Source organism: Triticum urartu, chromosome 4A, assembly GCF_056163025.1.
Source record: "Triticum urartu cultivar PI428250 chromosome 4A, HENAU_Tu73, whole genome shotgun sequence".
NCBI lineage: Eukaryota > Viridiplantae > Streptophyta > Magnoliopsida > Poales > Poaceae > Triticum > Triticum urartu.
This window is the reverse complement of record NC_141876.1, coordinates 565553930-565570438: the sequence shown is the minus strand read 5'-3', so window position 1 is coordinate 565570438 and position 16509 is coordinate 565553930. Positions and strand designations below refer to the sequence as shown.

The following is a 16509-nucleotide window of genomic DNA, read 5'->3' as shown; positions in this document are numbered from 1 at the left end:
CCTAGGGCCGGCGCACCCCCTAGGGGGCCTATATAAATGGGGGAGGGAGGGGGCAGCCACACCCTTGAGTCTTGGCGCCTCCCTCTCCCCTGCTACACCTCTCCCTCTCGCAGTGTAACGGCGAAGCCCTGCTGCGGTGACCCCTTGCATCCACCACCACGCCGTCGTGCTGCTGGATCTTCATCAACCTCTCCTTCCCCCTTGTTGGATCAAGAAGGAGGAGACGTCACGCTGACCGTACGTGTGTTGAATGCGGAGGTGCCGTCCGTTCGGCGCTAGGATCTCCGATGATTTGGATCACGTCGAGTACGACTTCCTCATCCCCGTTCTTTGAACGCTTCCACGCGTGATCTACAAAGGTATGTAGGTGCAATCCGATCACTCGTTGCGAGATGAACTCATAGATGGATCTTGGTGAAACCGTAGAAATTTTTTTATTTTCTGCAACGTTCCCCAACATATGGAATGAGCACGCGCCTGAGACTGAGAGGCAAAACTAGTGTGAAGTGCCGCCCACGCCTCCCTGGACATAGCGGCAAAGATGACCAGCGACGAGACGCTCGGAGTCAGCGAAGACTGGATGGCGGAGAGGATGGCCTGATCCTGGGCCACCCAAGTGTGGTACGCCGGGTGATGAGGGGGCGGGCACGGGATTGACCCGTCAACATATCCCTCCAAGTAGCGGCTCCGCAGAAAAGGCAACACCTGAGCGCGCCAGGACAAGTAATTATCCGGCGCAAGCTTCACCGGTAGCAGATGCGAAAAGTGAAAAGGCGACGGCCCGGCGGCCTGATCGGCATGAGCAGCAGGCACCGAATACGGTGCGTAGAACCCGGGAGGGCCAGCGGCGGGGGTGCCGTAGTTCGGGGCAGCATGAGCCCCATAGGGCGAGACGACCGCGGCCCCGGAAGGCTGCTGTTGGGAAGTCTCCGCAGCCCCGTAGGTAGGCTGCAGCGAGGCGACCGCGCCCCCTGGATAGGAGGCCACACCCCCATGTGGCGCTGAGTAGGGCGCGTAGGGTTGCAGGGGCGGCGATGAGTAGGACGGCTGCGACGGCGGCGGCCCGTAGGGGTGGCGCGGGGGCGCCGCATAGGGTTGGTGAGGAGGCGGCGCACCATACGCCTGCCACGAAGGCGTCGACAGCGGCGGGGCACCAGGGGCCACCAGGGAGGCACCGTACGGGTGAGAGCCGTAGGGCGAGGGCGCGGGCGACGCCGTGGGGCATCGAGGAGGTGGCGCCATACGGTGGTGGTGCAGCGGCGCCATAGGACAGCGGCGCAGCAACCTCAGCCGCGGTCGAGGCTAGGTCACCCGGGGATGCGCCGTACGGATTAGATCCGATCGGTGACTCGGGCGGCGGCGGGGCTCCATGGGCCGCCGCGAGAGGCCGGGAGGCGAGGAACGGCGACGTAGGAGCTAGAACCGGCGCGACGGCGGCGGCGGCGACGGAGGTCAGCGCGACGGTGGCCGCGGCGGGAGCAGCGGAAGACATCGTAATCTAAACTAATATCATGTAAAACAAAGTATTTTGGGAAACTGCTCGACACACTAAATAAGGTGTGGCTATCTCATTATATAGAGGTACCAAGAGGTACAATACAATGTTATAATATTTATACAGATATTACGTGTATATATATATATATATATATATATATATATATATATATATATATATATATATATATATATATATATATATATATATATAGTCTAACACTTCTCATGTCGCCCCCGCTCGGCGCTCGCTTTGCCGGCCGGCCTCGGCGTTTTCATGATGCGCCGTGTCCCCGGTCTCGGGATCACCACCCGCTGCCTCGACCCCTAGCGAGCTCTGCCCGTCGCGTAGCCATTCATGGCCATGATCCACCTCCCTTCGCAATGGAGTACCTCTTGTCTGCTCCGCGCCCGTCCCTCTCGCCCCCCTTTAGCTCGCTCCTCTTTTCGCTTTCTCTGATCTCGAAACCCTGTACCCGCTCGCGCTTCTCCTCCTCACGAAGCAGTTTATGGAATGGAAGGAATCTATCTTCTCGGCTCCGTCACATGGGGCCAAGGCAGCAGCAAGCTGATTGATGATTGAAATTCGAGGCCCAAAATTCAGTGTGCGATATTGCAAAAATCGTTCGAACTGTCCTCGTAAGTTTCCCGCCGAAAACCATTTGCAGCGCATGCACTTAAGTGCTGCACCCTGCCATGGGTTCAGAGAGGCAGAGTGACTAACTTCACGGACTGTGTGTGCAGCAGCTAGCACTCACTTCGGCACAGTGCGACACACCGCCAAGATGCGTATGATACTTGGTGAGAAATTCACGGCACATGCATGCAATCCACATGAACCCTTGGGGGCCAGATGGGCTGCTTGTGTCCGTGGAACTGTCTTTTATTTATGCTGATCACGTTCTTTTACAGCTAACTGAAACTGTCTTGTCAGTCTGGTCTGATCGTGTGCAGCGCAGGGACCATCTCCGACGGTCTCACACACAAATCATGACCCGCTTTTACTCTGCGTGGCTCCTAAGCTCAGATTACCACGGAAGCGACAGCTTTGTTAATCCACCAGCCACTGACCTTTTTCCGAAGCAATCGATTGCTAAGCTCTATCCCCTTTCACTGTAGCACGCTGGTTGAAAATGACTCGGGCAGAAAACGGTCAGACAGGGCATGCATCATGTATGGTGTAGATCATTTCACAGGATGGTCCAACAGCAAGTGACCCGCCCGCCAGATTAAGATTATTCCGCAAGTACTGCATGCTAACTCACATCAAGCACTCATATCTCGGATAAAGAAACCCAGCAAAGAACGATCCAGGCTCGGGGGAAATAATTCTCGGCGACAATCATCGCAGCGGTGATCACAGGCGTGTCGAATCATGGAGAGAAGGTAGAGATCAGGCGTATCTCCAACGAGGGCGTGCAGGATAAGAACAGAGGCGTCGATCGCCGGAGCAAGAAAATAGTACAGTAGCAGACAACAGATTGGCGGATCAAATCGACCACCTATCTTGCTAGCCGCCCACCGCACTACCGCAGTAATACCTGCTGCCGTCGACCAGGCGTCCATTCCGCGCAGGGCAGTGCATATCCGGCGATCGATATGGCCGGCCGGCCGGTCGAAGTGGACGTGCACCGGAATCTATCTGATCTATATACGGTCGTGTCTGCAGACATGAAATAAATTCAGGTGGCTCGCTACTGCGGTGAGCAATGCACGCTTGCTTTTTTCTCGCTGGTGGAGGAAGAAGGAGAAGTTGGATCGATCCATCGGCTCGGTTGTTTCTGCGTAGGAGGAAATGGAAACGGCGCGCAGGAGTCGCGTCAAGTTCGATCAGGGCATGGGCATTGACCTCCGGCGAAAGGTAGGGGGAAAACGTCCGGCTGAGGTGCAACTCACGCGCACATACGTTGTCATGGGATGCGACGTGGTGCGCTCTGAAAGAGATAGCTGCGTCGGTTTGGCCCTCTCTTTTCTGTAATTCTGCCGAAGGAAGGACTCGGCCATGGGAATTACTCGTGCTTTTTTGTGTGGAGGTCATTCGATTGCATTGGCAGGCTGAGATTTTCCCTGTCAGCTGTCAGTTGTCACTTCCAATCATGCACTCCCAATCATAGTTGGAAACTGTGGAAATGTGCATGGCGTTCGTGCAAATCCCATTGTAACAGCCAAAGAATTTTTTACCGACTTTCCCCGTCCCAAGCAGATGAGATCAAACCAAGGGCTCTGCATGGGGCATGCATGCTACTCCACATTGCAAGCATGCAGTTGGTTTTGGCTAGCTTAAAGCATCTCCAAGGCCGCGCCGCGCTCCAGCGGCGACGGGAAACTCGCGCGCGCGGGAACAATTTGCGCGCACTTGAAAAGGCGCCAGCTCGCGCGTCATTTTTTGCGCACCGCTTCACGCCTCCTCTTCTCCTCTTCCTCTTCCTCTTCCTCTCTGCCACGCGTCGCTCCAGCGCCCCGCCACCGACGCGTCTCCACTGCTCCAGCGCCCCGCCAACGACGCGCCGCCATGCTGCCGCACCACCGAGGAGCGTCCGGCTACCGCGGCGTCCGTCTGCGCCCCAACGGCGGCTACTACTCGGAGATACGCTCCGGCGATTTCCGGCTCGGCCTCAGCACCTACGAGACGGCGCACGAGGCCGCCCGCGCGTACGACACGGCGGCGTGGCACCTAGGCCGGCCGCGCGGCCAGATGAACTTTCAAGATATGTACATGCTCCAGCAGGCGCTCGACGTCGCCCCGCCGCCTCGTCTGAACACGGCGCAAGACCGTGCGGAGCATGCCGAGCGGCAGCGCCGCCTCTCGTCGCCCAGGAGGACGAGCGGGTCATGGCGGAGTGGCGCCGGCGCCACCCGGAGGACGTCGCCTACGAGTAGGTCTACTGGGCAAGGCGCCGCGAGGAGCGGTTGGACAGGCGTCGGCGGAAGGCGTTGGCGAATGCACAGTCCGATCTCGTTGCAGCAGGTGGGTAGTCGTTCTTCACGCCGGATGATAATCGGTGGCTGGACATCTGGCTAGATACTTCGGACGACACCGCTGATGATAGCGACTTAAAAGGGTGTTTGGATCACTAGTGACTAGAGACTAGAGACTAGCAGTAGTCACTTTTAGTCAGTAAACCTCCAAACACCCCTGACTAATGGGTGACTAAAACTAGTGTAGTCCCTAGTCACCCCACCCCCAACTAAAAGTGACTAAAGTCTCTCCTCTAATTAATTGACGGGCCCATCCTGTTGCGGGCACAAGGGAGAGAAGAGAGATAAATGGAAGGGAGAGAGAAGAATTTAATAATGAGACATTTAATGCTGACTAGTAGTAGTCACCTTCCGAACAGGGCCTGACTAAAAACTTTTAGTCTCACTACTACTAGTCACATGACTAGAGAGTATCCAAACACCCTCTTAGAGTAGTTTTTTTTTATACAATCTATCTCGTTTTTTATCGTTTGTCATTTTTATTATTATGCAATCTATGTTCCGATGTAAAATACCTTTGTATCGTTTAAAATTTATACAATCTATCTAGTTTTTATGCTTTCAATGCCTACATTTCTAGTTTATAGAATGAGCGCATGCTGCATTTTTTGCGCGCTGCTGAGCGACGTGCGCGCGCTATATTTTAGCGCGGCTGCTGGAGCGGTCGCTGCACGCCGCGCCAAATCAGGCGATGGACGCGCGCTAAAACTGTTTTTTGCGCGCGCCGCGTTCGGCGCCTGTTGGAGATGTTCTTAGGATTTACTACTACCAACACAAAAAATAATGCAGCAACCGAGCAGAACAAGGACAAACCGACCGACCGACCGACCTCCCATGGCCATGGACCACCCACCCTAGCCAGGGCGTCGAAAGAGAGGAGCCCTAAGCAGCTAAGCTAAACAAAAGCCGACCCCGCCGTGTATGATTACCGGATCAGCTCATTCATGTGGCGACAGGGACACTTAAAAATTCCCTCAAGCTAGCTAAAGCTAACCCCATGTAGCTTTCCAATCCCGCCAGCGATGCACACACGCTCGCTCGTAGTCACCACGCCGCAAGTGCACGGACGGTGCTGCCCGGGATCACGAGAGAGAGAGAGAGAGAGAGCCCAGCAAGATCAGCTAAAGGAGAAAGAGAAAAGGCGAAACGAGGCGACACGATCTGCGCTGCGCATGGCTGGAACGCGCCCGTGCGACGGAAGGTGCCGGGCAGGCACAAGGCAGTGTCGAGTCGGGCGCTGCTGTGCTGCTCGGCTGTGCAGACGGAGAGATCTGCGCCTCTGATGCGCCTGCCGCGGCCTTGTACGCTCGAGCGGGGAAAGGAAAGCGCAGCCTGCCGGCCCCGGCTCTCGACCGCGCGATCCGCCCGTCGCTCCGATGGACGGACGGACGGACGACGGTTTCCTTGGGCCTGGCGCCGGCGCGCGGGGCAGAGCGTGACGTCCCAGCACACCCTGCCTGCCTGCCGCCGCCTTTTCGCTTTGGGACGACGAAACGGCCGCTACCCTACGGGGTACTCATGAGGAGCATCGCCCTACGTCGAGGATCCCATTCCGTGCTCTTCTGTTGCGCATAGGTTGCCCACTGTTGGCCGGCCTTGTTACTCCGAGACGGACTTCTGTTCGTCGGCTTGCGAAGCTGTAGCTGCAGGCTGGTCACTGCATCCGATCGACGGCCGGAGGTGGAGCCTGATCCCAGCTCCTCGATCATGTCCATGCAACCGCAAGAGCTAGTCCCAGGCTGAGCTGCGGCCACATCAGTTCAATGCAATGCACCGCATGTATCCTTGTGCTCCGTAAGTTTGGATCCTTGCGCTGTGCCCCGTGAGTTTGGACCCTTGTGCCGTGCACATTCACAAGCAAACAAAGCCTCCTGGAGTCCTGATCACCTGCTGATGAGTTCCTCTCCTCCTTCCTTCCTTCCGTGATGTAAAACAAAGGAGCAGAGCCGAGTCACGGCATGGAAAGGCGCGCGCTCGTGCAGATGGAATGGAACAAGAGAGCAGCAGCAGGTTTTTAGCCAGGCCCAAGCGCAGGGCATGGCCGACCGCCGCTGTCTCCGAATGCAACCAAGCGCAACCAGGCCTTCGCCATTCACCAATGCAGAGCCGACAGACACGCAGCCAGCCATCGGGTGCTAGCAGCAAACCGAACCCAACCCTACGGACGCACGTACAAGTGCGTGCTCGATCTGCTCCCACGCCTCTTCGCACGACCGATCGGACCCCAGCCACACGTCCAATCGCACCAATCTCCGCACTCACACGCCCAAGAAAAGAAAAGAAAAGAGAAGCGCGATGGTGCCGCGTGTACGTACATCGTACCCTCCCTACGTCTACGTGCGCCGAGACGGCAGACCGGCTGTCACTCGCCCCGTCACCCATGGCGATCAATCCAGCAGCACATCAAGGCCGGCACCGATCACCTCGATCAGCAAAGGTGAAAGCCAACCTAATGCATGCGTTCGGGTGGCCGTCCAACGAGGCTAGCCGTGCCCATCGTTTCCGATCGAGATCGAGACGGCCGTCGAAGCGGGCAGGCAGGGGGTGAGCAGCATCCCTGTCAGCCCCCGGGCCTGTCGTGTTAACCGACGGCAGCCGCTGCTCTCGGCACCCAACCCTGCCGCCTCTGCCCGCTTCTCGGCCACGGGCGCACGCACCGACTCGACTCGCATGGGCGCCCCTCCCTCCGTGCCGCTGGCGCGACACGCATTTGAGGCGGTCTGGTGCGCGCACACATGCTGCGAGGGGCTGGAGTGTCTGCGGCCGAAAGGGACGGACGGCTCCGGGCCGGAGGCAGCCGCCCCGTGCAGTCCATTTGCGTCGCTCTCGTGTCCGACCCGTCGTCCGCAGGCGGGCGTCGAGGATGGAAATTTTGGCCAGGTTCCCATCCTATCCACCAAGTCTCCGTGGAAACCGTCGGGGTCTCAAAAGTTCAGATAACGAAACATCGGTGTGTAGCGGCGACCATCTTCCGACACAAAAAACTGTTCCCAAGGCTCTAGCACGTATTTATCGGTGTGAAAAATGAATAAAACTGGCCCTTATCTGAAACTTCAACACAAAGTGACTCCAATCTTCAAATATTTCACGAAATGGCCCGAAGCTAGGGCGCCGTGCTAGAGTATGACGCGCCGGGCTAGAGCGTCATGGTTGTGGCATGTAGCATGGCGCCCCGGCCTAGGGTGGCATGCCAAATAGCATGATGTCCTAGCCCCGGGCATTATGCAAAAGACATCATTTCATGAAATATTTTTAGATTGGGGTCATTTCATGTTGAAGTTTTAGATAAGGGTAAATTTTGTACATTTTCATGGGTTTGAATGGGGAGCCTGGGCTGTACTGCGTGGCGCGCAGCCATTCCCCCGCGATTAAAGACACGGATCGAGGTCTTACAATACTAATTATCGTGGGGGGCGGTGCTTCGCCCCCGCGTCCCATCCAGTCACGCTCAGCCACTCGTGACCATGTCCGGGGTTGCCATCACCCCGCACAGCGGACCGTGCATCAAACACCTCAAAACCACACAAACAAAAAGGGATCGCCGTGCGAGTTACACCGCACCATGTAAACAACCCCAGTGACAATGAAAACGACGAGAAACAAAAACATGCGACCAAAAACATTCCCCGGCCACCGTCAAGATGAACAAGCGCCCTCTCCACCCCAGGAGCTGATGGTCCCGGGCAGCAATAAACAAGCCGGAAAAACGTACTACTGCCCCTGTACCACCCCGCGTGCTGCCACCCGCTACTAATTAAACCTTGATTACCGTAGGCAGCCGGATTAATCAAGGACGGGAATCTCATGCTTTGCAGCTCACCACGCCCCCTTTATTCACTATGCAGCACGGTGCAGTGCTGTGCGCTGTTCACCGCTGAGCGCTCGATTAAGATTAAGAAAGGCGCGGTTCCACGTACAGATAGAGTATATGGCAACGGACGGAGCCGGGCGCGCTTTTCGCAGCGGAGACGCCGTACCTGCGCGAGCACGGGGCCTCCCGTTTTTTTAATACTATAGTTAGGCTGATTGTAATGGTGAGTATCATATAATAGTATCATGCATATGATACTAGTGTATGATATTACCTGCTAATGCATAGTATTATATATTAGTATCATGTAGTAGTTTATTTATTATCATGCATGACACAAAGTAGCATAGCATTTATTATGATACGGTATTATAATATGATACTCCATCATCTTTTTTTCATTTAATGCTATGGCACCTCATTAAAATTACCTAATTGACATGCATGATACTAATTATGATACTACCGTTACAACCAGACTTAGGTGTTTTCAGTCGGCGACACAGAGCGCGCGTAGCTAGGGTGGTTAGATGCGGCGGGCACCGTTCGCCACGCGCATGCCGTTTTTAATACTACGTCCGTGGAGAAGAGAGATATGCACGAGGTAATGCGTCCATTAGCAGCAAAATTTACAGTAAGCAGTAAGCAGAGCATGTTGCTAGAGTCGACCATGGGTTGAATAGAAGAGAAGCCGGGACGTGCCAAAAGGGGCGGGTTTACTCGTGCCGGTACTGCTGTCTGCCAACATTCTTGAATGGGTGAGATAATGGTGCGTGCGTGCGTGGCTGGCTACAGTGATCGCACCCAACACAGTAGGTAACGCCACCGGGTGGTGACATAGTAGCGGAGTGAGCGACAGATAGATAGATAGAGTGTGAGCGAGGAGGATGGAGTGGGCTACTTCAAAAAAAAAAAGAGGGAGGAGTGGGCCCGCCGCACGCCCAGAACCAACTCAAGCTGGAGTAGTGGCCTCCTCTGCCCGTTGCCACGTCACCCCCATCTCCCCTTCTTCCTCCCGGGCCGCCTATATCTTCGCACCGATCCCTTCCCCCCTCACCCTTCTTTCCTCCAGCCTTTCCACACCATCTCCTCCTTTCCGCCACCACCCTTCGCCTCACGAGCACGCTTCCGGTGAGGAACCGTCTCGCCGTGCACGGGGTTCCTCTGCCTCGCGCCACTTTCCGCCCTAGACCAGCGCATTGTTGGGCTGGGAGCTCCTGCTTTTGAGCTTTGGTGGTGTCGCTGTGTCCGTGTGTTGGAGCTTTGGTGGTATCGCTGTGTCCGTGTGTTGGAGCGCCTGCGCGTTGCTGGTGGAATGGAGAGGCGCGGGGACAAGGGGGCGTCGGCGTCGGCGGCGGCGCGGGCGAGGCGCCACGCCGACCAGCCGTCCTTCTCGTCGTCGCTGCTGGACGCGATATACAGGTCCATGGAGGACGAGCCGGGCCACCCCGCTGGGGACGCGGTGACTGCGGCGGCTACCAAGAAGAAGCAGCAGCAGGAGCAGGAGGAGGCCCTGCACTACAGCTACTACTACAGGCCGTCGCTGGCCGGGAGCTACCGGGCGCGCGCGCCGGCGCCCGGGCCGCACGCCACCACGTCCAGCTCCTCCGAGTGCTCCAGCTACGGCGGCTTCTCCTCGTCCGAGGCCGAGTCGTCCAGCCACCGCCGCCTGCGCCCCATCCGCACCGCCGTGCCAGGCGGGCCGCCCGCGCCCGCGCCGGAGAAGAAGGCCAAGAAGCAGCCGGCGGGGGCCTCCATCCGCGCCAAGCTCAGGGACCTCCGCAAGCCGGCCTCCCCCGGCGCGCGCCTCGCGGGCTTCCTCAACACCATCTTCGCCGGCAAGCGCGCCGCGCCGCAGACGCCGCCCTCGGCCCGCACGGCGGCGGCGGCGGAGTACGCCTGCTCCTCGGCGTCGTCCTACTCGCGGTCCTGCCTGAGCAAGACGCCGTCCACGCGCGGGCACGCCAACCGCACCGTGCGGTTCGTGGACAGCGACCGCGAGGCGCCGGCGACGGTGCCCGGGGCGGACCGCCGGAGGGTGCCGGTGGAGCAGATGCTGCTCCGGCGCATGGAGATGGAGAGCGACGAGGAGGACGACGAGGACGAGAGCAGCGACGCCAGCTCGGACCTGTTCGAGCTCGAGAACTTGGCCGCCGCCGCCGTGCCGCCGGGCGCAGGGTATCGGGACGAGCTGCCGGTGTACGAGACGACCAGGGTGGTGCTGAACCGCGGCATTGGCCACGCGTGCGGGCACGGCCGGAGCGCCAGAGTCGCCTGATGTTTGCTCGACGGGATCGCGCGCGGGGCCGGTGGGCGACTGTAAAACGGCGGGGGTTACTGTAAAATGCAAAATTAGTTAGCTACTCTAGATGGGAGGTTTGAGTAGGCGTTTTATTACGTGCTCTCTCTTTTAACCTTTGGTGTTGTCTCTGAGATTTTCTTCGTTTCGGGGGTGTGGAGTGTACTCAGTCAGTCAGATGTACTGTAATTTCTAGCCGCAGGAAATCAATCAGTAAAATGTTGTTCCTAGTGTTCATCCTTGGTGAAAATTGCCATGTCTGCCAACCTCACGTGAACTAAAGTTGCCGTGAAAAAACATTCGAGTTGTCATGCTTAAAATCCGAACGTTCAGGAATTTAGTATTTTTGATCAAGAACAACCGGCGGGGAACTTGACGGCGCACCCATCTCATCGGCGGCGAGCGCGCCGCCGTGTGCATTGTACAAGTGCGAATGGAACAAGTTGCTCGGCCAGGGTGACATGAAGAGGACGCAACAGCATGTAAAGAGAGACGAGGGGGTACAAGAGAAATGAGGACGGAGGTTGAAAGCCGGGAGGCGGAGGGTGGCGGTGGTGGGCGGAGACGGCGACGGCGACGGCGAGCGATGGATTTGACGGGGATGCACACGCTTTGTCTGCTGCCGGCCCGCTAACATGCGAGCTCCTTCTAATCATTACCGGCATCATATCCCTGCGGAATCGTTCCTCTTCCTTTCCCTCCCTCCAGCGCGCGAGGCCGCCACCACACACGTCAGCTCCAGCACACTCCAGTTACTCTACTTCAGTAATCCCAGATGATGATGAGTCAGATCGGTCGGTCCAAGCATGACACGTCTGCTTGGCCGGTCACGCACTCCTACTAATTCGGGGGCGCGGATCAGCGAATCCGGGAAACAGGGCCGCAATCCTGGCTCGCCGTACGGTCTGAATCTTGCTAATTATGGCCGGCCAGGCCCGTCGTCCGTGGATTGTTGCAGAAGCAAGAGACTTCGGCGTGTTGTATGTGCTAGGAGCTAGGCCGATCGATCGAGGCTGGTCATCAAACACGTCGACGCAAAATCACCGACGGCTCCAAAGAAGAGAGCCACGATGGTTAGCAGCTTGTGGACTCCGGCCCTGTTTCCCGGGTTTTTCTTCCTCTTTGAGACGCCGGCGTTTTCGAAAGCGTGCCTGCCGCCGCTGATTGATTGCGCCGTCCTTGCTACGTTGGGCCGATCGTGCGACCTCTTTATGTCTGTACGACCGGCGTGCACGTACAGGGATCCCCATGTACCGCGCACTGTAGATCCGTGTCACGCAATATCCGCGCACTGTAAATCAGGAGCAACACATTAACCGGCCACTGTTCGCTGGTGGTAGAAAGAATCGGCACGAAACGCAGTGGGCGCCATTAAGGAAGAAATCAACAGAGGATCGATGACACTGCTGCCGCTGCTCCCTCCAAAAACCAAGATTTACGGCACGGGTAAAATGAAAGAGTAGATTGACGTGATGCGATGCGATGTGATCCACCAGCTGGCTTAAGTGCGACCAAATCCTCTTCCGCCCGGGCCCCTCGCCAGCTGATCCTCTCATCTGGATCACTCCCTCCATGGTCCATGCGTGGTGTAGCCGCGAGCAATCATCCGATAGAATTATGCGCCAAATCTCACTTTCTATCCTGCCACTGATATGAGCTAATCTCGACCGCGGAAAAGGCGAAATGCTCTATTATTCTGATGTTTTTCTTCCTCTTTGGCCGAGTTCCTTTCACCCTTTTCTGCCCCGGCTTGTGAGTGCCGTCAGTCAAAAAGAGAGGAGGGTTTAAAGCCTCTCTTGCGATGATCTCAACTGCGAGCCGACCTCAACGAGTGTTAATTTAGTCTTGCTGCTTGTTCCATCAACTTGATTCCCATACTTTCGGAGCATGGCCGTGCTCGACTTGCCACTAAGCAATAAAATAAAAATACCGTCCCGTAGTACGTGGACTATACTGATTTTCCTTCTTAAACTTACTGTATTGAGACTGTATTGGGCTTTTTTTTTGAGGGAGAGACTGTATTGGGCTTTACTACATGGGAGCTTCAATCTTTCTTTTCTTTGCTTTTCTTTTTCAAGGGCGAGTTGGACAGAGACAGTGCATGGGCATGCAGCATTGGTTGTAATTATGTTTCTCCAAACAAGGAAATATACCATGTCCAATACAGTACTACGAGTAGTACTCTAGGACTAGTGGCTGCAGGACTTTGCGTGCGGCCGGAAAGGATGACAAAACCGCAGCCAGTAGCCGGATCCCGGATGGATATGGCGCGGACGAAATCATTTCAGATGCGTATGTGAAAGGATTGAAATGCCTTCTGGACCACGAGACCCAAATTATGTGTGCTGCTGGCCCATGTATCTTTGGATACTCACGAATTGTACGCGCCTAATCACTCAGATTACGACGCCCATCGGAGGACCACCGATAGATCAGGTAGAGCCAATGATCTACACGCAGGATGCACGCATGGCGTACAAAATAACCCACGCTGGCTGATATATTTTCGGCCAACCATTCAAATTGTAGTGGCCGTCCATGCAAAAAAAAAAAAGAGTAGTGGCCGTGTCCTGTGCGTACCTTTCCGATGATGATGCGGACGATGAACCATTCCATTACACTCTCTCCGTCCCATAATATAATGACGTTTTCAAGCTGTTTTAGCTTGAAAAATGTTTTTATATTATGAGAAGAAGTAGCTAGCTAAAGACCCGGGCGTTCAAATTGATCAAAGATCAATGATGGCGATAGCTCCAAACCTCATTTCGGCCACTTGGCTGACGGTTTAGCTGCCTATTAAATTACTTTCTCAACACAAAACCTGCGTATAGGAATTCGTTGGAACATGATGCAACCCGATGAACATACGTGTTGTTCGGTCGATGTGTGGAACTGTAGGCTTAATTCATTTTGATCTAAACATCCAACCATAGATTGGTTCGTAACTGTAGACTTAATTCAGACTGAGCACAAAGAAACTGTTGATCGATCCAAACCCAAAACCATGTGCTTGGACACATGGATACCTAGCTCCGGCCGGCAAAGTTGATTAGGAGTAGGATTCGTCTAAACCAATGTGTGGGCTATTATTGGCCTATGGACCACAGCATCATTGTAGGCCGGTAATTAAGCATCCAGAAAAGATAAAAGTCTGCGCTGCACTGCATGCACACACATTCTATTGTAGTATTAATCTCCTGAAGCGTACGTACGGCGTCATCTATCTAGTCTCTCTCTCAAAACGGGCAGACTCCCGCAGCTACATGCAGGGCCTGTCAGCAGGCTACAACACATAGAGGGACAAAGATCTTGAGAGCTGTTGAGCAAAGCAACTCGGGCCCCTACACAAAGGCTAGCTATCACTGTATTTTACCAGTAGACTATATCTCAAAAGAAGCTTAGGCCTGATCTAGACCCTAATAATGTGATGTGAGGTACTGGAGTACGCCAGGAGATGGTAATTAAGAAAAAGAAATTTTTGGGCACTTGGAACTAAGAAAGAACATAGCAGTAGGAGTTTTAGGAGTGCTTAAAGGTGACGACGTGATAATAAATTAACTAAAGATCGAGGTTTTACTTGCCCATCAGGAGTTGACCCTTGCTTTTTAGCTTCTCCAGCCACTCATCATGCATGATTACTGGTTAATTAATCAGTCCTATGATAGCACTGTCCAGTAGCTCAAGCTTAATAACTTGTTGTTGATGGGGGAAAAGGATGCATGTTTGCTCAAAAGTAGAAGGCTAACATATTGCTCCTCTAGCATAAACCTAATACTAGCTAGCTCATTCTTTTGAGTTTTGTTATCGTTATGTGGTGGGGCGGCGTGAGGTGGGTGGCATCATCTATGCTAGAAATGCATAGAGATACAAACCTAGAACACCTAAGACAATTGTCTAATTTATCTGCAAAATTTTGCAACTAACTCTGATGTGCCTGCTCTGTCCTGAAATCCACTAGCCTCGATCGAAAAGGATAATGAATCAAAATCACTGTAGTGTCTTAAAGCTGCTTGACCCAGGGGCTCTCAAATTTCTCAAAAGAAAGCTGACTTTTGTGAGTTTGACAAAATGCACGCATGTAGTGAGTGAACAGTGATCGGATGGGCAACTATTTTCCCGCGTCGTTTTGTTGCACGCATGCAGCGCGCCGGAACACTAACGTGGTCACCGTTAAGTTTTGAACAGATGTGGAGGCAAAATATATGCATAAAAACTATATTCAAATACAAATCCAACGGTATAATTTTCTATGATATACATTAACATTTTATTAGTTAAATATATGATCAAAATTTGACATAAAATATAAAGGAAACCAATAAGCCAGGACGGAGGTAGTGGCATCTAAGCTAGAAATGCATAGAGATACAAACCTAGAACACCTAAGACACTTTTTTTCCGATAAAGACTGCTTTTTATCGATTCATAATGTAGCATCGAGGGATACAATCATAATGAACACACACACGACCTCTACATCCTGAGGCCGGATCGCACACTACACGCGGCAAACCGGCGGCCCCACCTGTCATCCTAAGTAGTTTCCTAAGGCTGGCCATAGTGGGGGTAACATAACTAGTATCATATACTTGGGACTCGCAAACATGCTTACGTGGCAGGAAATTAAAGAAGAGAGAGAGGGTCATAGTAACATAGGTAGATACCGTAACATAATAAATGTTATGGTATTATGTGTCATGCATGGCAATAAATAAGACCATCTATGATACTCCCTCCGTCCCAGTTCGCAAGGCGAAGTTTTCAAATATCTTGGCCCAAGGTGAATTTCCATTGGCTCTGATTTTCCACGTAAAAACGTTAACCATCGGCGCTGCAATTAATTTGGAAAGTGAAAATAACTTTATTTTCTAGTCTTTAATTGATTTGGCGCGATATTTTCCTCTGTCCCGCGTGCTGTTTCCGCCTCGCGCGCTCCTTCCTCCTTCGGCGCGATATTTTCCCCTTAAATTTTGCTAGCGCGCCCAGATTTCTTTCCTAAACCAGAGATTTGATTCCGCGCGCAAGGATTTCGTTCCAAACTCAAACGAAAGCAGCGCCCAGATTTATTTATATAGCCATGGACTTACGTAGACGAACAACCCAGTTTAGCGCCAATCTCATCTCCTCTCCTCCTCGATTTCAGGGCGTCGGACGGGGGAGACGAGGGACATCGTCGTCCGCCGCTTCTTGGCCTCCAAGGCCTGACTCGCGCTGCCTTCCTTCCTCGTTCCGGCGATGGCGGCGGCCTTCCTCCACTTCGTACTCGTCATGGCGGCGGCCTTCCTCCACTCGGTCTTGCAGGTCGAGGACCACTGCCGTCGTTCTCCATTGGAACGGCTGCCTCTACACCGGTGTCCAGCCCCAGCGTCGGAGGGAGACGCCGCGTCGGTCTGTCGCTCCCACCTCGATCTCCTTCTCCAAATCAGGCAGGCTCGTCGAACTGGGCCACCTTGCTGGGCGGGAGCGGCAGTGCAAGCGCCGCCGGAAACATCATGAACGGCTCCATCTGCGTCGGACCAAATTCGTCCGTATTCTGCACGAGAGGTACGTAGTCCTTCTTGCCTGATCAGGATATGCTGTCTCGTTCGACGATTGCATCAGGAAACTGCCTGCGAGTCGCTGCTGCAGGATGTTTGCCTCCGCTGATCTCCTTCCTTGTAGCTGTTTACTGTTTTGCTGTTGTTTTAGTTCTTTCTATGTTGTTTCATTCTGAACTATCTTTCAGTTTGGGGAGTCAGGATCTGTGAGCCGTGTAATGTACGTACGTAGATCTTAGCTCTCCATCGATTGTGTGAAGTGAAGAATAAAAGGCCTTCGTCAGCCACAGCATGAGAGACGCTATGTTTCGTTAGGAATAATTTGTTCTGTGACCGTATTTTTTTCTTCTTGTTTGGCCGTACATAAGATCAGCTATATGGATTCT

The 16509-nt window shown here is 54.2% G+C and overlaps 1 protein-coding gene across 1 annotated transcript; it reads left to right on the top strand.

The window, feature by feature from the left end:
• The first annotated feature begins 9333 nt into the window (after nt 1-9333).
• Nucleotides 9334-10823, top strand: LOC147976658 (protein BIG GRAIN 1-like). Its single transcript, XM_087518960.1, has one exon. It carries the CDS (start codon nt 9603-9605, stop codon nt 10563-10565), a length of 963 nt encoding a protein of 320 aa, XP_087375086.1. The 5' UTR covers nt 9334-9602; the 3' UTR covers nt 10566-10823.
• Nucleotides 10824-16509: the final 5686 nt, after the last annotated feature.

What these genes read in the sequence shown, in the direction of transcription:
- LOC147976658 (XM_087518960.1), top strand. Translation starts at nt 9,603, where the DNA reads ATGGAGAGGCGCGGGGACAAGGGGGCGTCGGCGTCGGCGGCGGCGCGG.